The sequence below is a fragment of the Festucalex cinctus genome, chromosome 11, assembly GCF_051991245.1.
Source record: "Festucalex cinctus isolate MCC-2025b chromosome 11, RoL_Fcin_1.0, whole genome shotgun sequence".
Classification (NCBI taxonomy): domain Eukaryota; kingdom Metazoa; phylum Chordata; class Actinopteri; order Syngnathiformes; family Syngnathidae; genus Festucalex; species Festucalex cinctus.
The window spans coordinates 9,450,296-9,466,571 of NC_135421.1; the positions used below are offsets into that span (position 1 = coordinate 9,450,296).

The 16,276-nt window shown below is 39.2% G+C and overlaps 3 protein-coding genes across 3 annotated transcripts; all 3 read right to left on the reverse strand.

Annotated features, from left to right (window-relative positions):
• Window positions 1-1,018: 1,018 nt before the first annotated feature.
• Window positions 1,019-1,883, reverse strand: LOC144030300 (gamma-crystallin M1-like). Its single transcript, XM_077536472.1, has 3 exons — window positions 1,744-1,883; window positions 1,421-1,672; window positions 1,019-1,344 (listed from the first exon to the last, which is right to left on the reverse strand). Exons 1-3 carry the CDS (start codon window positions 1,750-1,752, stop codon window positions 1,069-1,071), a joined length of 537 nt encoding a protein of 178 aa, XP_077392598.1. The 5' UTR covers window positions 1,753-1,883; the 3' UTR covers window positions 1,019-1,068.
• A 1,491-nt stretch (window positions 1,884-3,374) lies between these two features.
• Window positions 3,375-4,910, reverse strand: LOC144030305 (gamma-crystallin M2). Its single transcript, XM_077536477.1, has 3 exons — window positions 4,768-4,910; window positions 4,447-4,689; window positions 3,375-3,712 (listed from the first exon to the last, which is right to left on the reverse strand). The coding sequence occupies exons 1-3, from the start codon at window positions 4,774-4,776 to the stop codon at window positions 3,440-3,442; spliced, it is 525 nt and encodes a 174-aa protein (XP_077392603.1). The 5' UTR covers window positions 4,777-4,910; the 3' UTR covers window positions 3,375-3,439.
• A 4,913-nt stretch (window positions 4,911-9,823) lies between these two features.
• c9h2orf80 (chromosome 9 C2orf80 homolog) lies at window positions 9,824-16,239 on the reverse strand. Its single transcript, XM_077537561.1, has 8 exons — window positions 16,199-16,239; window positions 16,049-16,130; window positions 15,519-15,601; window positions 13,885-13,978; window positions 13,070-13,147; window positions 12,913-13,000; window positions 11,556-11,674; window positions 9,824-10,217 (listed from the first exon to the last, which is right to left on the reverse strand). Exons 1-8 carry the CDS (start codon window positions 16,237-16,239, stop codon window positions 10,164-10,166), a joined length of 639 nt encoding a protein of 212 aa, XP_077393687.1. The 3' UTR covers window positions 9,824-10,163.
• Window positions 16,240-16,276: the final 37 nt, after the last annotated feature.

A 16,276-nucleotide genomic window follows, 5' to 3' on the forward strand; every position in this document is an offset into this window, starting at 1 on the left:
AATTGAAGTTAGCAGTTTCACATACATCTTGGCAGTGTTATTTAGGTATGTTATCAACTTAGCATCTGCTGAATTAGCAGATGCTAAGTTTAACAGCTGACGCCATTTATGCCATAAAAAGTCTTTATGGTTTTGGTCAGTTATTAAATTCAACTGTATAATATCTATTAGAATGAAATGGATTATTTCCCCTACATTTTACAGGTGGAAACTTGCCTAGAGGCTGGCATCTGCATGTTAGCATCTGCTGATTCAGTCACCATGTACAAAGTGCCCGATTATCTTTCACCTTCATTTAATAGCGACAACCTGATTCAGTAATTGACTCACCTGATAGGAAGTGATCTCTACATAAGGAATGAGGAGGATTCCAAATCCTCCGTCTTGTTGTTCACCCATGGCTGCTGTGATCCATTAGTTACGCATTCCTCCTTCTTTTGGTAGCCTGGTGAATGCCTGATCCTTTTTTTTTTTTTTGCCTCTTCGCGTTGTGGTAGCTGGTCCACAACAGCTGTCAATCATTGTTAAAGTGTGGCGTTTGCCGTTTACTCACATTGACAGACACATTTTCTATTTTTCTATGCTGCCGAAATGGCTGCGCTAATGTCCATTTTGGGACGTGTGACGTCAACTTCCGGATTTATATTTGCTCATTGCGCTGTCCATGCGCGTTGCTGTTTAGACGGGGGTCGATCACATTACCAAGCATAAGGGTTTACTCTGTCTACTCACGCATGTAAATGGGTTTTGCTTAATCTTTGAGAAGCCGGAATTTTGACCTTAACCTGGAGCCTTTTCTGTCTGATGCGGTAGAAGGTCTAAACCACTCCGAGATGATTCCTGTTTATATACTCTCTCGGCCACCCCACACGGAGGAGCGGGTCTACTCAAAGCTTTAGTCTTGATATCTGTGCTCTTGACAATAACATAAGTTGGTATTGAGAACAATGTGAGAATGTGGCTTTTTTCCGTCTCTAGGGAGATTCTACCGACTGAATCAACATCAAACAAGCAAAAGTACTTATGAAGAAGGTATTGTTTTTATTTATTCATGCTGAGTACAGAGTTTTAGCACATGTCAGTGATACGCCTCAAGCTGATGATCCTGATGCCGCTCTGGCCCAACTCCTTGATGCTGCGGTGCTCACCGGGCTTCAAGTAGATCATCCTGCCACGGAAGTTGGGCTGTTCAAACAGCAGCCAGTGACCCTCCATCACCTGGCAGGAAAGGATGTCGCTCATGCGGAGACGCTCCATGATGTTGTCGCAGTCGTCCTGCAGTTCTTGGGACTGACCGCTCAGGTTCTCTCGCTCAAAGATCTTAATTCTGAATTGGCCTCTGTGCTGTAATTCAAATTCCAAACGTCAATACCAAATGTCTGGCATGTTAACACCCGTGATATTCAGGTTTGTTGCTTACCAAGGGGATCATTCTACAGGATCTGATGGAGTCCAGGGTCACTCCCATAGTCGTCATGCGCTGCAGGTCGTTGTACTCTCCTCTCTTGAGGAACAACTGGTTACCCAGGAAGTTGGAGCGCTCATAGATCATGAAGCAGCCACTCTCCACCCGGCAGGACTGACAGCGGCTCAGAACAGAGGTCAGCTCAGAGCAGTCGTTCAGGCACTCGTAGGAGCGGCCCTGGAAGTTCTTCTCCTCAAAAAGGATGATCTGAAAAATGAAACAGAGGCATTTTTTGCTTTGTCCATTAAAGAAGTGCGACCATTTTTAAGAAAATTTACCTTGCCCATGGTGATGGTTTAGGTAGTTCCCAGTGGAGGGTTCAACTTGCTCTGCCAAACCCATGATTCCAAGGCCTTTTTATACAAAATCCCGGGGGCCATGACGCGTTGTTATTCAAATGCGCAAAGCTGATGAATCGGCAGACTGACTTTTTGCTGAACAGGGCCTATAAATGCGTAACAATGCTTCTCCATCCATACATTTCTGGCTGCGAATCGCCTGCATTATGTGCACACACGGGCTTTGTGCGTGCTCGCTCAGTCAGAAGCTTCTGCACATATGGTGTGATCACGGCCACTGGGGAGAGCGCAGCGTTCAGCGCCTCTCGGATGAACTCATAGAACCGGAATCGGGGGAGTGTGGGTGGGTTCACCATTTACTTGAATGTATAATCATATAAATATAACTAAATACGCTTTGTCTTAAAACTTTTAACGAAAACTTCATTGTTCTATGCACCCATTTCAAAAACCCCAGTAGGATGGGCACACACAATGAATAAAGGTCCATTTGAATCCTGTGGGTACACTACCTTTTCTTATATTGCTAATTTTTCTGTTTAAAATTGTTAATAATATCTTTTTATTTTGTATGCAAAAACAAATCACACATAGAGTGGGAAGAAGGGTTAATGTAACAGATCCCAAACAGATCTCATGTCATAGATCCCCGCGTGCCACAGCGTTGGAAAGCCCATGTATATTCTTTGACTTCTACATTGTCATCCCTGTGCCCATTGGAACCACAAAATAAATATAGCAGGATAGCGATTAGCAATAATAACTTTCTATTTACGCGAATTGATACTGGGACAAAACAAATATTGACAACGGATTACCCTCAGTGTCCAACTGTAATGTTATATGGAAAACACGTTGCCTTTTTTTAAACTGACTTCTGTGTGTCCATTTTTGGTGATAATATTACAGATTAGATTTGATACCATGTTGGTTTTATTGTGACACTATTTTATTAATTTTCATTATTAAATAAAGGTAAATAAAGGTACAGTAAACAAATGTCTTTCCTCCCCACCAATATTTCAGTATTAAAATGTAGAAAGATTTATTTCCTTTATTAATTTAGATGGGACAGAGAATATTTCTTAGGAATAGAAATATAGTTCAATTAGCACACTGCTAAGTAGTAAAAGATTGACGAGATTTTAAAAAATAATATATTGTTTCATTAAGTCAAACTAAGCCATTTTTTATTATTAAATGGACTAAGAATGTGTTATTTTATGGTTCAAGTTCATTGATGTGAAAAAGACAAAACAACTGTCTGCAAAAGCCTAGTTATTATGATCACTGAAGGAATTTTATTTTTGGATTGCTAAATGAGCTGTGCCCTGCGATTGGCTGGCAACCAGTCCAGGGTGTCCCCCGCCTACTGCCCAGAGCCAGCTGAGATAGGCGCCAGCAGCCCCCGCGACCCTTGTGAGGAATAAGCGGTCAAGAAAATGGATGGATGGATAAATGAGCTGTAAAAATCTTACAGTATTGTAGGACAGGATGTATGGCTCAATAAATAATCAATGATAGAGCAATTGTAAGGCTGTATATCCACTGACTGTTAAAAAACAAACAAAACAAAATATATGTCAAGGAGAAAGCAATTACAAGGCCAGTTAAAAATCCGACATCTTTAATAAACAAAGCGTTTGATATTTACAGCAAGGCTTTCATTTGATGGCTAAAATTCGGTGACCCTCCTGAAGGAGCCGACGATGGCGCAGGTTGCGCACCAGTCGCGGTACCGCCGGTACTCGCCGGGCCTCAGGAAGTACTGGCGCCCTCGAAAGTTGGGGTACTCGTAGAAGATCCAGTAGCCATTCATGACGTTACAGGAGTAGATATGGCGGTGGTGGAAACGGTCGGACACACAGGCGCAGTCGTCCATGAACTCCATCATGTGACCGCTGAAGTCAGGCTTCTCATAGATACGCAATCTGTACGAGCCTCGGTACTGCGGGATCACATCAGAAGGCACAGTTGGGGTTTGCGAGGGCATCAGAATGACTGGTGTAATTTTAAGTAATATTAATGAAGGGCAGGATCATGGACATATAGGAAGAATGGAGAGTATATGAACGACACTAGAAAGTATAGACACAGTGTAGACACTCGTAATGGAATCACAGACACTGTAATCATAAACCAGAGGCAGAGTTACAGAAGTCAAAACAAATGGGCCATCTTTAAAAATGGGAACCCAATACAGAAATGCAGACATTGAAACTACCTGCCTGGCTTTAAGTAGAGAAACCCAATCACAGTCAGAAATCTGAAAGCTTTGTCTAAAGAACCGGTAGCTTTTAGGAGTAGAAACCAGAGGCCTAATCATGAACAGTAAAATGATTAGTCTAAACTTTAGGTACATAAACCAAAGGTTCAGTCGTAGACATCAGAACGACAGGTCCAACTTTTCAGAACAGAAACCAGAGACTGAATTTCAGACATCAGAAAGGATGGTTGATCTTCTAAGAATCGAAAACAGATGCAGAATCATAAACATCGCAATGGCCCATTTAGCTTTTATATATGGAAAGCAGAGGCCAAATCACGGGCACTGGAATGATTACTCTGAATTACGGAGGCAGTACAACACACACCAAATTGACTAGTCTAGTTTTCCAGCAGAATCAAGAACATCAGAACAACTGGTCTAGCTTTAAAAACTACAAGCATTCCGACCCTTACTGCGGGAATCATCCTGCACGAGCGGATGCAGCTGCTGAAACCCATCCATCTCTGGTAGTCGGGATAGTCTCCCCTCCTCATGAAGTATTGGTGGCCCATGAAGTTGGCTCGCTCGTAGATCATGAAGCAACCGCTCTCCACCCGGATGGAGTTGCAGCGGTTAAAGAAGGAGTGAAGATCCGTGCAGTCGTTGCTACACTCATAGCTGCGACCCTGGAAGTTCTTGTCCTCGTAGAAGATGATCTGTCGGGAGATGGGAGGTTGCGCTGACGACAAACAAAGAGCTAACATGTGGTTTGATGCGTGCGGAGCAGAGCCTACCTTGCCCATGGTGTCTATTGGAGAGATTTCTCATGTTTCCAGGGCTTTTTATAGCACCTCCTCACAAACAAAGCATTGTTATTCAAATGCTCTGCTAGTTATAAATGAACGCTACTGGCACATGTTCACCTTTTTGTTGGACCACGACATGGGGTGAGAAATATAGATTTGTATTTGACACAAAAAGAGAATAAATAATTAACCAGGTTTGACGCTGATGGACAAAGGAAAGGACTAGTATGGTATCCACACATCCTGTGGACAATAGAGGCAGAACAATATGGAAAAGCGCTGTTCACGCCTCATGTGTTGCATAACAGCGCACGGAGCCACTCGCTGTTCACACTGTAGGAACTTCATGCTAATACACAGGACGTCAAGAATTCTAGTTAGGATTGTATGAAGTTTAAGCTATCAAAATATACTGTAGGTTACGCTATGTCTGTAGTATAAAATTGTAACATCGAAATCTGAGCTAAATATACCCCAAAATAATGTACTGTAAATATTGGTTAATATAAAAATACAAAGAATCTTAGGCACCTTTAATTCAAACTTTATTCTGTTCTTTATTTAGGTCCATGAGAAAACAAACATATATAAAATGGCGACACGGTGGAGAATGATTATCACTTCCACTTCACAAAATCTGGGCTCCACCATGGCTGTGCGGAGTTTGCCTGTTCTCCCTACACTTCTTCTCACGTTTCCAAATGTGCATTTTGAAAAATAATTGACAATATGTGGTGCTACAGGGACATGGTGTAAATTTTTTTATGTTAATTTTTGATGTTGAGGACCCAATAACACGAAAGGAGGTGAAACCCAGACAAGGGTGTAGTCAAAAAGTTATTTAACAAAAAGGCAACAAGGTACTTGGGTATACAAAAATACAAAATAAACAAGTCTAAAGCAATAAGGGTCAAAGTACATACAAATACTGGGAAATAGTGACGTTCAATAAGACTTTTTTTTTTTTTCCTCCCTGACCAATACCAGTACAAATACTCAAGTCTTGAGTAGTCACAGATACCACTGATACTTTTATACATATACCAATACATAACATTTCCCAGAAAAATAATCAGTACTCGCCCATCCCTACCAGGAAATTAACTTGACTTAGCTGGAGACAGGAACAACAACTGACAAAGACTGAATGAAAGCAGGGAACTAAATGCAGTAAGACGGAAAACACCTGGACAAGACACTTTGGTGATGATGCTAGTTGGATGACACAAGCGACAGGGTTGACAAGCACAGGTGGACTTGAAAAGACTTGAGAGAGACGATGACAACAGGGACACAATGAACACATAACTAAAATTTAGCTAAAACCAAAATAACAAAACACAGATGACATGTAGTTTAGAATACAAAATGTTGTTTGTTGTTCTCCAAGGTCCGAAGTTGTCATTTCAGTCATGACCGCATCCAAATTTTGGGAGCTGCCACTTGACACGCTAACGGCTCTGTGCACTCACACAATACTCACAATATGTTTAAATTAACATATCACATATTATAGGTATTCTGAGGGTATTTCTTTTTAAATGTATTGTTCAAACAATACCTTTTTATTTATATTTTTAAGAGGGGGAAAAAAAAAAAAAAAAAAAACATGTTCCACATACTTATATTTCCAGTAATGAGCTCTATTAGGTTTCAGTAGACAATGGATTGCTTTGGTGTATCCTATCAGGATATATTTTGATAGATGATCAATTGATTATCTGACATATTTCATTTGGAGTTTATCAGCCAAAAAAGATTGCACCTTATTCAATTTCGATTCATTTTTTATTTTATTTTACTTCAAGGGGTTAAGTTAAACTGGCATGAGAACATCCTGAAAATGTTGTGGGATACATTTACAACCATGAATCCCTCATTTCAATATACAACGAATCAGTACATATTTGTAAATTGTGCTATTTGCCAATATTTTTTTGGGCGGGGGACTTTGTTGTTTTGCTCATGTCATAGAAAAACATCACAAAATGGAACTATGCTGAAGTGTGGGGAGGGGCTTCAATTCGTCAGGCCTTGTCAAATAGAACAAAGTGCTTTGCTGCCATCATGTGGTATCTAGCAATTACAAACTTTTTGGCTGAACATCCATTACCTAAATAGCAGGTTGCCCTATTTCCAAATCTTAATCTCATAATGACCAACGGTCCACTTTCCTCCTGACTAATGTAATGCTGGTTTCCTGAGAAACAGTCCTTTGTCAAGGGTGCTGACAGATCTAACATATAGATATACAGATGTAACCATAAACATGGCCACATTTTTATGTAACTACATTAGCAGCGTCCTCCTGAGATGCGCCAACATAACAAGGCCCCACAGAATAAATATAGCCCATGAATGTGTCACCGAAACGCTAAATCAAGAGCCACGCTGTATATTGTGCAGCGCCAGCCTTGTGCGTGGGTGTCACCTGTTGCTGTAAATCTACTATTCCATAGAAATCCCCGTAGAGTTCGTCATAACATGGAGAATCAGGTCACTTTTCAAAATAAAATATTTTTCAGCGTCGGTTAATAAATAAATTGGAAATAGAATATTTTAAGTCTTATTATTCTTTCAACTGTATGGCCTGCCGTCGCCTGGTCCAAAGTGGCCTGCAGACTGGTAGTTGGGGATCACTGCCTTAAGTGACAGCGTGCCATCTAGTGGTTAACTAAATGAATGCAACGAGCTCAGTTTGAAGTGCATGCACACAGCATTCACTCTACCGTACCTCAGAGAGATTCGTGAAGCTCTTCTCCTTCGGGTATCCATAGCAGAAAGATGGCGCCGAAACATGTCAGTCTTCTGTAAGGTGCAGCACAATCTATGCCATATAAATATCGATTACTAGACTTGCGATTATATATATTAAAAAAATGTATGTTGATGTGATTAAACATTATCTTTTCACATTATTGGAATTAATAGTGGGTTTTTCAAAAGAATTAACATTGAAAATTTGAAAAATTCTACACACTGACCCTTTAATTAAGATCAACAGATCGTTGGTGATAAAATACCACCAGATGGTGCTAAATTAACACAACACAAAGCAGACTGTGGATGCTGAAAACCGTGAAAGTAATTTGGGTTCGGCAGGACCTGGAAAAGATGACCAAAAAGGACAGAAAAGTTTACATCTTATACCCAATATTATTATTATTATTTTTTATTTAGATGTATTGTAATCCATTTTCATTTATTTGGGTTATCGTATTTTCTTTTTTTTTCCTTTTTTTTTTTTTATCGTTATTGTATTTTCCAGACTATACAATAAATCACTCCGGAGTGCAACTATAAGTCACACTAGGCCACAAATGTATAACTAGGTAGAAAAAAAAACAACATACGAGTCGCATTGGAGTATAAATCGCATTTTTTTGCGTATAATTTATAATTTATTTTTATTTACTAATTACTTGACCAAAAACAGACATTACGTCATCTTGGAAGGCAAGTTTTTAATAAAAGAACAGAGAAATAATAGGTGTAAGATATGCTATGCTAACACAATGAAGGTTCACTACTTGCAGCTTGTGATCTGCAGAATATGATTTTCTTTTTGGGGGAATTTGTGTTCAGTCGTTCTCAGTTCTTTTGCAATGTGTAGTGTAATAGTAGTGAACATTATTTAGAGCAGGCTTCCCCAATCCAATCCTGTTCTGTAGAATCAGGTGTGTTGGAGGATGGAAACATATGAAGGAAACATTGTTGCACACAGCTATCGGGTAAAACTACTTACTGTTTACTTTTGCATGAATATGTACAAAAAATAGCGCTTTTATACAAAGATAAATCTGAAATTATTATAAAACTTCACTAATGACAACATTTAGTCACCTTCCAGGTTGAAAAAACAAGATCAACAGCACTGCTCGGATGCATTATTTATTTGTTGGTAAAGGCAAAATTGACTGGTCCATAGACCAACAAAACAAAATAGTCAATGTTGAATGAATTACACAACTAAAATTTATGTAGTTGAATGGCACCATCTGGTGGTGAATTGCATTACGCTTCCAACATTTACCAATTGTGCATGAACTAATAGTTATTAATAAAATATGAAAAAAATTGTGTTGCCATCTTGGACTGTTATTTATTTTGGTGATGATGATTGTAATTATTTACTTTTTAAGATGGCTAAAAAATATAACAAAATTAATTTAATAAGTGTTTAACAATACTGTACCATATGTCATATCATATGATGGGTCCAATTAAATGAATAAAAATATATTCTATTTGGAATGCATTTTTTACAGCTCAAAGGTAACAGAAACAAAACAGTTATGATAAAGGATTGAAAAAAAATGAAAATAGATGATTGGAAAAACAAACGCCTACCTTACTTACCCATGCCGCAGAGTGCTGTGCAGGCAGACAGTGTTGTCTTCACAAAGAACAGGATCAGAGTATGGTTTAGTTTTATAGTGGCGCTTAAGGTAATCCTTTTTTTTTTTTTTTTTTTTTTTTTAAACCAGGTCCAACTTCAGCTGATTGTTCAGGGAATGCTAACATAGCTGCCAACTATCTCAATCCAGTCAGAAACAAAGAGTTTAATCATCACTGCAAAGAACCTAGCATGCAAATTACTGACAAGCATTTAGCCTTTTATTGATATATGATCAGCATTTCATGCACTCGTTAATACGACCTAGACATACTGCTTTACTATGCATTATTGTCATTTTCAATGCTATTAAAATGCTACAGTCACACAATTTATTTACATTACAAAATTGTAACATTCTTTTGCACAAGACTAGGCTGGGCATATTAGCCAAAAAAAATTAATCTTTTTTTTTTTTTTTTTTTTCAGTCATTCAGGACAATTGCGATTTTAATCAACCCAACAAACATTTAAAAAGCTTTCACTTATTAAAAAATAATCCCTGTGCAAACTCTTCAGACAACAATAATGTATTTATATACCGATTCTAAATTAGTTAACATTCATCGTTTGTGCTTGAATGTCACGGTTAAGTAGTTGGTAGCTATTATGCACGTATTGTAAACCACCCAGCCAACATTCTGCCACTTGAGGGCTGCAGTCCTGCATGTTTTTGAGGTTTCCCTCCTTAAACACAGCTGAATCAAATAATCAGGATAGTTATTAGGTTTCTACAAAGTTTGATGAGTCGGGTGTGTTTGAGGAGAGACCGCGAAAATATGCAGGACTGCGGCCCTCGGGGACCAGAGTTTGACTCCTATGACTAAAATTATCGATAGTATCTTCCTATAGGATCAATATGTAAGAGATTTTGACCTATGGTTTCAATTATTCAATATCACTGACAAAAATTAGTGGTCCCCTCCATTTTTAAGTTGCCCACCCCTGATCTATGGTATCTATGTATATAATAACAAGCCGTTGTCAGTCATGCAGAAACACGAGGGACACCTCTGCTCTTCTTGTCACCTTCACTTTCCACCTGAGGTCAAACCAGAGCAGAGATGAGGAGTGCTGGTGGTTGAAATCCACCAGGTGGCAATAGTGAGATTTGACAAATATCAGACACCCCTATGGAGTTAAATTGGGGCCAAAAGTTTTGTACTTGAAAAAATAAAACTTGAAACTGAAAATTATTGTGTTGATCTTGAATTTCACAAAATATAAAAAGGTATTCAAAATAAAAATAAGCATGTGAAAAGTTTTTTCGTGTCAAAATTCATTTTGATTCACTTCGGTCCTGCCTTTGAATAAATTATTTATTTTCATTTTTTTTTTTTCATATTTTCCATATATATTTTGACATTTGAGGTCTTATTTTTTTTAGTTGCATGCTTTTTTCTTTTCAGATTCAGATCTTATTTTTTTTGTATTTTTTCAGTTTCAAAACTTTTTTTTTCACTTTCAAATCGTTTTTCACTTTCAGATCTTTTTTTTTCAGTTTCAAGTCTTTTTTTTCACTTTCAGACTTTTGGCAAGAATGTTACGTGGGGGCGTGGTGACAACTGAGCGGGGCGTGGAATCATGAGTGACAGCTGCACAAAAGCGCTTTGGAAACACCCCCCAGTGACAGTGCCTTCTTCAGGGAACGTAGGAATTAAGAGAACTCTTAACTTAACATATATACCCCATATTCGTGTGATTGGCAGCATATGAATTAATGCCAGTGACAAAATTCCACTTCAAAGTCTGCTTTAGACAGTTCTGAGCACCAATTACGGTCTAGCAGCAATAGGTTGTGCCAGGTTTGCCGTACAACAGCGACGTTTAAGCGTCTAATATGTCCGATGTCGGCATTGTGAACGCATCGTATTCTCCCGCTGGCGTCCGGCCGGTTGCCGTCAGGACAACCGAATGCACGGGTGAGACATGCTAAACAAGTGTTGCAAAATCATAACAAACAGTAAGGGCCTGTTTTTGTGACAACATTTTTTGGCGTGACGCATTATAAATGGGGGACTTTGTCAAAGCTGAGCTAACGTTAGCATGAAGTATCGGCCACAAGCAAGCACTGCGTTGTTAACTACTGAGGTAAAGCTAGCCAACTTTTCTTTTTACGCGGTCAACTCCGCCGCACTTCATTTTTTTTCTTTTCGCCCTTTTGTAGGATTTACGTTTGTGTGTTGGAAGAGACGCCACAATAATTTTCAGTTTCAAGTTTTATTTTTTCAAGTACAAAACTTTTGGCCCCAATTTAACTCCATACACCCCCCACCCCCCACCGCTTCTAACTTAGAGTGACTTGATTGAATAAAGACTTGATTCGATGAGGTCATCTAATCAAGTCTGATCAGCCTGATAAGGAAAAACTGCTACTCACGCTGAAGAATGAGTGGGAGGAAGAGGAGAGGGATGACGAGGTTGGGGATCGCGCTGGGACTGGTCTGCTGGGAACATTGGCTTTTGTCTTCTCAGATAGCCATTTTTTCAACTTTTGATCTGCAGAAGGGACAAATTGTTTTGACTTTAGATTGAAGATACAATGGAGTAAAAAAAAAAAAAACAAATAAAAAAAGATCAGCTGCATAGTCATCTGTAGAATACTGTATATTTGAAAATTATTCTTCTGGTTGATAAATCACTGAATGGGCTTAGGTCCTGAATACATTCAAGAAATGCTGATGGAAGATAAACCCAGTAGGGTTCTGAGGTAAGCAGACTCTGGTCAATTAATTCTTTTACTGCCACACGTCCAAAAAACAAAAAACAAAAAAACAAACAAAAAAACAAACAAAAAAACCCCCAAACAAACAAACAAAAAAAAACAACACAACAGTGCCAGCCGATTGTGAGCATTTTAACTCTTTCAAGGCAAACAGAATATTGTGTTCTTTTGCTACATGTACGCGGGTACCACATGGAAGATCACATTCCATTCTTTTATTAGAAAAAAAAAATGTTTCTATTATTCCATTCTTTAGTAAGCGCCATTTGAAAATAGGTAATTTGAGTGACATTGAGCGAAAATTGAAAAGATAAGGAGAAAACAAGCTTTTTGTGAAAAGATATTTTCAGTGCCTTTGACACTAAGATTTTTTGTTTAATGACGCTCCGTGAATTGGGTTTAATAGGACAAAGGCTTTGATCATTCACGTCATCCGCGAAAACATATTTCATCAGATTCTGTCATGTTTCCTTGTAATGTAATACACTGGCAGCCCATTGAAAAGATAAAATGCTGCCATCTGCTGGCTATAGATAGTGGGTGTTTTTGGTTTCACAACTCATTGGCCCAGCAGCGCTGTACTTAGACGCTGCAAACGTAGTTGACGTCATTTAACGTTTATAGTGGTATACATCGTGATTTTATGGAACGTTATTAAACGTCTTTGGCGGTCAAAGAGTTAATGGAGTGCAGAGTCTAAAGCAAACATGGTGCATCAGTATTTAGCTGTGATGTTGCATGCAAATGGAATACGCTGCCAACAGAACGGAAGCTATCATCAAATGTAAGTGCTTTTAAAACCAGGTTAAAAATCTCTTATCTTTCTTTGTTGTCATATTAGGTAAGGTCTGTTTATGTATCATTTAGTAAAATGAACATAGGAACTATAATATTGATGGGTTAGTGATTCGCAGCCACTATAGGGGCATAATTAAATGGCATTTGGGGGTTATACACTAGTCTATCTTTTGTTTCAGTTCAGACATAATAATCCGTGTACGGCTGTACGCACTGTGCTTCCTGCAGTGTTGCACAGCCTTGTAGGAGCTCAGCATGGCCAGCGGGTGGTAAGAGAGCGTGAACGGACACACAATGGATGCCTGGGGATCATTTAACAGATGCAGTGAACTTGTCATTGTGGAAATATGTGTTTAATGTGTTATTGGTACCTTGGAGCGTGTGTCAGGGTAGGATGCAACAGGTTTACACCTGTAAAGAGCCACGATCTCCTCCACTGGTAGGCTGCTCTGAAGAGGGGTCAGGTTGTCACACACAGTGCTAATGTTACTATAATGAAAAAGCTTCCACGATGTTTCTATAACAGGGGTCACCAATTCCGGTCCTAGAATGTTTGGGATGTTTTCCTCTTCCAACACAACAGATTCATATTACCATCTCATCAGCAAGCTCTGCAGGAGCCCGATAACGATCCTGATTGTCTCAGTTTTGAAACATCCAAAACATGCTGGATAGGTGCCCTCGGGGACCAGAGTTGCTGAACCCTGTTGTATAGTTTTAATGGTCAGTCACAATTTGGCAAATGTCATATTTATTTATTTTTTTTTAAATCTGTACTATTAGTCTGTCCATAGCCACGTGGGTGTCATTTTTACAAATTGACCAATCTAAAGTGTTGAAAATGGCCTGCTCCATTTTATGATGCCATAGTAATACTTATTCACAAGTATCTCCATAAAACTTATAGAACAAATAAGCAGTGATCTTTTTTTTTTTTTTTCCTCATCATATTCAGTCAATATCAAATTAAAGTCCGGTCTCGGACTCAAATGCTTTTCAATGAGCTGAGAGCTTCCGTTCACCGAGTTGACTGCCATTTTGAATTGTGAGTCATGATGTAGGCTCAGAATTGTCAATACGAATACAGTTTTGATTGATTGATTTGCAGTTAATTTACTGGGTCTGATTAGGCAGTACATGTGCACCTGCAGTTGTGTCTATGGAGTGTGCTTAATATGCTGCTTACCATGATGATGCCTGCGAAGGACGACAAGATCATGGCCTCACGTGCCAAGCGATTACCATATATTCGGCAGTTTCTTGGGATTTGACGCCACCCACTGTGGCGAATGGAGGAAAAGTGGTGGTTGACCATAGATGTATATACAGTAATCCAGTGACAGTAATGGACTCACAATGCCGCCTACTTGCCGTAACGAGAAGTGAAGCCACCTGTGGCCATCTTACGTTGCCACTTGCTAAGCGTGCCTAATTTGAATAGTACATCGATTTCCCCACGGCAAAAATTCCACAGTATGGCAGAGGGTTGTACCACTACATCTGAGAGATGCATGCGCATTTCATATGTAAGAACGTGATTATACAATTTCTCATAAGGTACATTTCCGAGTTCTTCTCAGATTCAGTTGTATCATGTTGACAGAAACATGTACAATGAAATAAAAGCAATGCTCATCAAATCAAACCTCTTTAAATCATGATCATGATACTGAGAATAGGTAACTGTATACTCTGAATGGTTCTTGCAAGGAGTGAAGTACATTCGTTAAGAGGATCTCATTACTCCATACAGGAATTTTAGCGTAAAACATGCACTGATAACCGTATTTTCGGCAAAAACAGAAGTTGTCAGACAGTAACGTAAGATGGCTACCCTCCGAATTCAGCCTCAAGGGGCCAGTTGTTAGTCAATGATATATATATACACAAGTCCGTGGCTCTGGAGGAAGTCTCAGCAAACACCATAAGGTTGCAAGATTCATTGCTATTAGAAAAAACATTTGCTAGAGCATTACAACAAAGCGCGAGGGTGGCAACACTGAATAGACTTTGTCACAGGGCCTATAGCTCTACCTTCGGTTGTCACTGTAAATCAAAGTTGCACTGGCCATATTTGACAGAACCAACCGTATAAAATGGCATGATTTTGAACCAGTGTGAGATGTGTGCTGTAACGCTCTATCCTTTGTGTAATTTGACTAAATATTTCCAGAAAACATTTTATATAATTTAACCTGTTAACGGTTTTAAATTGTGAGGAGGGAAAAAAAAAAAAAAAAAAAACCTGAACATTGCAACAGTGGTGGCTGAGCTGACCAGAATCGAGGCAATATTGATTGAAAGCAATGGGCACAATGCAAGCCGATCTACTCTGGATGCCACAACATGTGTGAAAGCTGATCCGAGGTCAGCAAAGACGCGACTGGTGAACGAGAAAAAATGCGCTTGCCTTGGCTGCTCCCCTGGCGGGGTGGGCCTGCTGGTGGCGTCTGGGGACCGATTCACCAGTTCCAAATGACTGGGACTAGCCGCAATCTACACACGGATATTCAAGATGAACTGAGCGAGCAGTGTATGGGATAGTCTGGGATATAATGATATTAATTCATGTCTATTCTAAACAATGTATATGACTGATGCGTTTTAGTAATGGATCGATGGGGACGGGTCTCGAATAAGCCATCGGCTTCTACCCGTCAGCCCTTCTTTCGGATGTCAATGTTGCAAATTATATGTGATCGATGTAACCTGTAATGTGTCCGAAAGGAAAAAATAAACAAACCAAACCAAACTTCTCCTTTAAAGTTTAAAATAATACGAAAGATTAGACCACAGACCACAAGATGTCAGATGCCCTACATGAGATCTTTGTCCTGTCGTTTGGATCCATTGTCCTCCTCCAGCCACCAAACAGCAACACTGCTGGCAAGATCATAGTGAGCCTAAAATGTCAGACACAAAAAGTCTGGAAGAATGTGCCTGTGTTTAGTGTTTTTTTTTTTTAATCATTAATTTCATTCAATAAAGTGATTGAAAGAGCACCAGTGGCTGTTTCCATCTTTCCGCTATCCAATCCACCTGTTATCGATTACAATTAATTACAACTAACAGCAGTAGGCCATGATCACTTAATTTGAGACATGCATTTAAGTAAATTAAGCCGCAATGGTCATACTGCACTTTCATTTCTTTTATTTAAGTGAACGTAAATTTAGGTCAGCAAGTTGTTAAAGCACCCATTCCTTCTGGCTCACACAACAACAAAGTGTGGTTATATGCAGTTCACAATTCATCCAAATTAGGATTGTTTGGCCTTAGTGGTGATCAATACATAGGTGTGATTATAGGTTGTTGTTTTTTTGTTTGTTTGTTTGTTTGTTTGTTTTTACCAGGTCATCAAGCACTGTGGAGGCTCCTTTTCCTGCAGGGTCAAAAGAATTCTCTCGGACTTTCTGCCCAACGTATTCACCCCTGGAATCAGGAAAACAAACACTAAAATCCCCTTTTTCAACCTTCATCCTTTAAATGCATGTACTCACAAGAGAATTTCAACATTTCTTTTTAGCTGCTTTGACTCCATTTTGGCAGGGAGTCTTTGGTAAACAGGAAGCAGCTGC

Coding starts and splice junctions, on each gene's coding strand:
- LOC144030300 (XM_077536472.1), bottom strand. Junction 1,345..1,420: donor CCTGTAGAATGATCCCCTTG/GTAAGCAACAAA, acceptor TTTGAATTACAG/CACAGAGGCCAATTCAGAAT.
- LOC144030305 (XM_077536477.1), bottom strand. Junction 3,713..4,446: donor CGTGCAGGATGATTCCCGCA/GTAAGGGTCGGA, acceptor GTGATCCCGCAG/TACCGAGGCTCGTACAGATT.
- c9h2orf80 (XM_077537561.1), bottom strand. CDS start 16,239: ATGGAGTCAAAGCAGCTAAAAAGAAATGTTGAAATTCTCTT. Junction 13,148..13,884: donor CCTTCGCAGGCATCATCATG/GTAAGCAGCATA, acceptor ACCCCTCTTCAG/AGCAGCCTACCAGTGGAGGA. Junction 13,001..13,069: donor ACCCTGACACACGCTCCAAG/GTACCAATAACA, acceptor AATGATCCCCAG/GCATCCATTGTGTGTCCGTT.